Below are 6,000 nucleotides of genomic sequence, written 5' to 3' on the forward strand. Positions count from 1 at the left end.
AAATACAATAGGAAAATTCTTGATATTTCACAACAGGGCCGGAGAGGTGGCGCTAGAAGTAAGGTGTCTGCCTTGCAAGCTCTAGCCAAGGAAGGACCGTGGTTCAATCCCCCTGCGTCCCATATGGTCCCCCAAGCCAGGGGCAATTTCTGAGCGCTTAGCCAGGAGTAACCCCTGAGTAACTCCTGGCCCGAAAAACCAAAAAAAAAAAAAAAAGAAATATTTCACCTAGACTAGTGCAATAGTTTAAAATCAGACCGAATCTTATTTGATTCCTAGAACTGATTTCTAGGTCCATGAACTCCAGTAGAAGCGAGATGTCAGACTAACTTCCACTTAAGCCATAGGTAAGGTTTTTTTGGTCTCTTAAGGGCAATAATAAAATGTTTTAAATATTTGCATGAGCACCTCAAAATTAGAAACACTAATTTTAGTTGTGCTTCTTGCTTCAAGATGGGCCTTTGCCCATCAGATTTTCCTTACCGGAGATATTCTCTACAAAGCACCTGAAGGTCCTTTTATTTCTCAATTGCAGGGCTGCATCAGAGGGATGCATCCATGCACCTATCGCCAGGCCACCACGACATTAATAGGTCTTCACATATTAACTACTTCTAAGATCATCTTATTATAATCAATAGTTTTATTTACTAGAACTGAATCCATTTATGGTTCAGTTCACCAATTACCCTGTCTAGGGTATATTAAAGTTCATCAGAAGGCTGTGTGGGACTCTTCTCTAATTACAGCTGCTCAAAACACTTCAATTTTGCTCTTTCTGATCTCTTAATTCTTTTCAGTTGAGGTAAAATTGACATATGATATCTTTTCAGGTGCACACCGCACTTCAATTTTTGTGTCAACTGCAACATGAACACCACAGTAAACTACATGCCATCACCAATAAATTTACAGCTTTTTTTCTCCCTTGTGGTACACATCTTGAAGATTTACTCTCAGCAGTTTACAAATAGGCAATACAAGTCGACACAATCACCATACTGTGTGCTACATCTCGTATTAAATATCTGGAAGTCGATACCTCTTCCACATACACTGGAATTGGACTGTCAAAACATTCCCACTTCCCTTTGTCCACATTCTAGACAACGCTTTGTTATTTGTCATCTTTTGAATGATCACCATTCTGAAATGTGAGGTCATTGCAGTATGGTTCAGATTTGCATCTCTCTGAGGTTAATGATGGCCACTGTCTTTCTACGTGCCTGTCAGCCATTCATGTGCCTTTGGAAAATGTCTAAATTTCTATCTGCTCTTTCATGTGTACAGTGCCAAGAATCAAACTCATGCCAAACATACAAGGCCTGAGCTAGCTCACTAAACATCCCAATATCCTTGATACATTTTTAATCAGGTTGCTTTAGTTCCTGGCTGTATGAGTTGTTGATTTTGGATAGATCATTTCTCCTCTTCAGGAGCTTCTTTAATTTTGTTGATTTCCTTTTCTGTGTGACACCTCATTTGATGTCATCCCAATTGTGTCCTTTGCTTTTATATCTGATAGTCTACAGAGTTTGATGGTACAGGTCTTATGTTCAAGTTTTAAATCAATTTTTAAATAGCTTTTTATATATGGTAAGAAAAAAATAGTTTTCTCTGCACCACTGATTAGCAACTGCCCCAGTATATTTTAGTTCCTTTGTTGCAGATTAATTGTGTGTATGGGTATGTTTTTGGTCACTCTCTTATGTCCCATTGAGCTATTTCTTTTGATTTTTCTTTGTCCATACCTGATTCCCTTCTGGGAAATCATATGCCAGGGATTGAACCTTACATGCAAAGTTCATTGAGCTATCTCTCCAGTTCCTTTTTATCTGATTTTTCAGCCAGTAAACCATACTATTAGGATTTCTATTGGGACATTTTAGTTATTCACGTTTTCTAAGAGGTTCCTAATGTACACACTTTAGAATACAATTGGCTTTTTTTGAGGACCATATTGAAATGATAAATTGCTTTTGTCCATAATTTGGTATAATGAGAGTCCTGTTTCTATTCATGAATATGGACTATCTGCTCATGTCTTCAATTTCTTTTATTGCATTCAAGTTTTCTGTGTACAGATCTTTTACCACCTTAGTAAAGTTTGTTGGTTTTTATCTGTTACAACTATATGTAGAATATTTTTCTTACTTTTTCTGGTAGATTATTGATAGTGCTTAGAGATGCCATAGGCTTATATATATATATATATATATATATATATATATATATATATATATATATATATATATATATATATATATATATATATATATATATATATATTTGGAAAGTCATCCCTGATTCCAAATGAGTGCTTGGGATCAAACTTGAGGCCTAAAACATACATTTGATCTACATCTTTAAAGATTATTGGGGTTTTTTTTGTTCATTTATTATGTTTTGGAGGAAGCTAGGAATTTCTATATCTAAATTCATATTGCTTACAAATAACAATAGATTAACATCTTTCGATCTGAATATTTTATTTTTTGCTTACTTGCTCATAATAGGAAGTTCAATACAATGCAGAGTAGCAATGGAAAGCGGGCATCTGTGTGTCTGGTTACAGTCCTTGGAAGAGACCTTCTTACCAGTCAGTGTGACATTCATAGCAGGTTTGTCAAACATGCTCAGCACTTACAAAAACTAACTTTGACCCATATAGAAATAAATTCCATACCATTTTATTTGTTATGGTCTTTTTCACAAGTGTACTGTTGAATTTAGTTTTATTTTTATTTATTATTTTGTACCTATGAGACAGGGAACTTTCAGGATCCTGATTTTGGTTTATGATGTTTTAAAATCTGCAGTAGTTACAATGTTTTTTAGTAAATCTGATTTTGCGACAGGGAGGTTGTTGTTTTTGTTGTTGTTGTTGTTGTTGTTTTGGGGCCACACACAGTGACACTGAGGGATCACTCCTCGCTCTGCACTCAGAAACCGCTCCTGGCAGGCTCGAGAGACCATATTGGATGCCTGGGATTGAATTCCGGTTTATCTCGAGTTGGCCACTTGCAAGGCAAATGCCCTACTGCTGTGCTATCACTCCAGCCCAATACCTGTAAATTTTACTTTTAAAGAGACATTCAGATATGATAAATAATAGAGAAAAATGTTTTAGACCTTCATTTTTTATTTATTTTATTTTATTTTTTTAAAAATTCAAGCCCAGGGAAAAGCTCATAGGACAAGGGCACATTCCTTGCCTGTACCAGGATCCCTGGTACCAGATTCCAATAATTTGAGATCCAGAGGTCAGTAAGGCAAAATTGATCTTGTCTACCACTGATACTAAATCACTGTCTAAGCAATTGTTTATCAGACATTGGTGCATCTGACACTGCTCAGAAAGTCTCCCTCAGTTACTGCAACTGCAGACAAGAAAAAATACTGAAATGCAGGTCGTGTGTCCTATGTATCCCTTTTAGAAATACCTGGTATCCATATTCCTTTAAGAACCTTACTGTCTTGAGTTGTTGAAATACTGGAGAGGATTATATAAAAATGAACAGTATGTAAAGGAAAATTGGTTTTGGTGTGTTGTTTTGTACTTAAAGAGAATCCTGGAACTTGAGTGTATTGTCCTAATGTCTGCTCATAAACATCAACGGAATGCAATGTTAACAACTAGAACTGATCAAACAGCTGAATGTTGTTTGCTAAGAAAGGGATTTGGCCAGTGTGGTCATGGCAATATTATGCACTTCCTGAATGTAGCTGATGACTCTGTAAATACATAGTAAAATGTATTTAATAAATACATTAATAAGAGGCTACGCATTTTGTGGCTACAGGAATCTTGACAGAACTTGTTAGGGAAATAAAAGATACTTTGTCCCTGAGGGAAATTTTTTGGTTTTGGACCACATGCACTAGTGCTCAGTGATTAATCCTTACAATGCAGAGCAAGTGCCCTACCTGCTAGACTAAGTCTCCTAGGTCAAACTTCTGGAGACTCACACCAAGTTTTCAAACAAATGGGTTTTTGCAGTATAAGGAAGCTGGGTGAGTAGAATCCATTGTCAGCTATGAATAGCATTTGAACTCCTTGTTCAAATGAACTCCTTGACTACTGCAATAACTCCTTGCTGGTGCACAGTAAAAAACAACTTAAAACACTAATTTTAGTGGCTCAGGTGTCTGCATGGAGGTATGTGAGGCATTCTCTAACACCAGCTTCTCAGATCTGAATGTCAAGCTCTGGGCCTCTAAATCCTGCTATTCTTTAGCTACATATGCTTTGGCCGAAGCTGCGTGACAACTGCCGATGCCACAGTAGAGATGCTGTCCTGCTCCTGTCCTACTAACAGAGCTGTCCTCCAACTAGTGACTTCATTTGGGACATGAAAAGGAAATGTGCCCTTGGCTCTTCCAGGCTAAGCCCATCATTGCCTAACTCTTGTTATGGCATTTCCCAAAAGCACAATGAGGACAGAATGAAAGAGGCTGACTCCAGGTGGCCTAGGAACACAAGTGCAAATAATACGTTGCTGGGTCTCTTTCCTGCACTTTTCCTTGGCCAAAATGCTCTCCAGACAAAAGGAAAAGATGACACTTGGACACTAAAGACAAGATTGGCATCCTAACCTTGCCAGGAAGCTCTTCACACAAATCCTCTCCTCCAGCTTCCTGTGGGGTTAAAAATAATACCTAGGGGCCAGAGAGATAGCATGGAGGTAAGGCGTTTGCCTTTCATGCAGAAGGTCATCGGTTGGAATCCTGGCATCCCATATAGTCCCCCATGCCTGCCAGGAGTAATTTCTGAGCATGGAGCCAGGAGTAACCCCTGAGCCCTGCCGGGTGTGACCCAAAAAAAAAAAAACACACACACACACACAAAAAAAAAATAATAATAATAATACCTAATATGTTTTGACAAGCTATTGAGAAGGGTTTTTTTAATCAGTTGAATGGTGTCCATCATCACCATTTCCCTATTCCTGCCCATCCCTAGTTCCCATCTGGAGGTTCCTTACCAAATGGCAGAGTGTAGGAATAATCTGGAGCTTACAGCAAGTACCCAGCAGAGCAGAAGCATTATCCGGCATTTCTGTGAGAGACAAACATCAGTTACTATCTAGGAAGGAGAAAGACCCACCCTAGACTGTATGTAATAGGTAGGCTAGTGCTCTGCCATCAGCCAGGCACAGCATACGTGTAGTGAAGAGTTCTGCTAAGCTAGCAGCAGAGGCCTTCTGAGAGCAAAGAGCAAGATGCTCTTTGTTCACCTCTCATCTCAGTCCACAAGCAGCCACTTATCCAATCATCAGGAGTCCCCACAGGCTCTGCTTCTCTAGGTTTGTGTAAGAACATACTTCTGGTGCATTCACACAAAGGTACCATGGTCTTTCAACAACACATTGCTCAAATTGTGTCCTTATATTTAATAATATATGACTATGCAGTAAATCTACAAGTCATAACAGAGAGGCATAATCTATTTACACCATTTAAAGAAAAAAAAGTCCAACTGATATACTGCAAAATTGTCATTCAAAACTGATCATAAAATGAACTTTTCCAAACCAAATAAATGAGCTCATTCCCATTAAACTGGCCTTACAAAAAGTGTTTAAGAGGTTGTTCAAGCTGAGAAGAAAGGGTACTGATGACTAGCATGAAAAAGTATCAATCTCGTTGGTAAAGTAAAATGTGTAGTAAGAGATGAAAATGACAGTAGGAGTAAGGTAAGGCAAACACCCCCTCATGCACACAAAATGTAGCAAAATTAAATATAATAATCACAGGAATATATGGGATTAATAAATGTAAAATATATATCACATGAAAATAGAAAGCTTTAGAATGTATAGAAACTTATCAATTGAAAGTACACTAAGTTGTTACTTATTAGACCATAGTAACTATAGCCAAAAAAAAAAAAAAAAAAAACTACAACAGAACAAAAGAGAGAAAGGCATGGAAGGATGGGGCCAAGAGGACCAAACAGGGAGAACCTGTGCAAAACAAGTCATAGCACAAATTTAGTTT

General features: G+C 37.8%; 1 protein-coding gene and 1 long non-coding RNA gene across 2 annotated transcripts in view; both read right to left on the reverse strand.

The window, feature by feature from the left end:
- The window catches only part of LOC126020055 (uncharacterized), a 1,004,964-nt gene that overhangs the window by 683,593 nt on the left and 315,371 nt on the right, over positions 1 to 6,000 (reverse strand). The window lies entirely within an intron of this gene.
- The window catches only part of GSDME (gasdermin E), a 46,874-nt gene that overhangs the window by 662 nt on the left and 40,212 nt on the right, over positions 1 to 6,000 (reverse strand). Inside the window, exon 9 of the mRNA XM_049781451.1 lies at positions 4,986 to 5,059. Coding sequence (XP_049637408.1) covers positions 4,986 to 5,059 — 74 coding nt within the window. The remainder of the gene's footprint in view (positions 1 to 4,985; positions 5,060 to 6,000) is intronic.

The sequence above is a fragment of the Suncus etruscus genome, chromosome 10, assembly GCF_024139225.1.
Source record: "Suncus etruscus isolate mSunEtr1 chromosome 10, mSunEtr1.pri.cur, whole genome shotgun sequence".
Taxonomy (NCBI): domain Eukaryota; kingdom Metazoa; phylum Chordata; class Mammalia; order Eulipotyphla; family Soricidae; genus Suncus; species Suncus etruscus.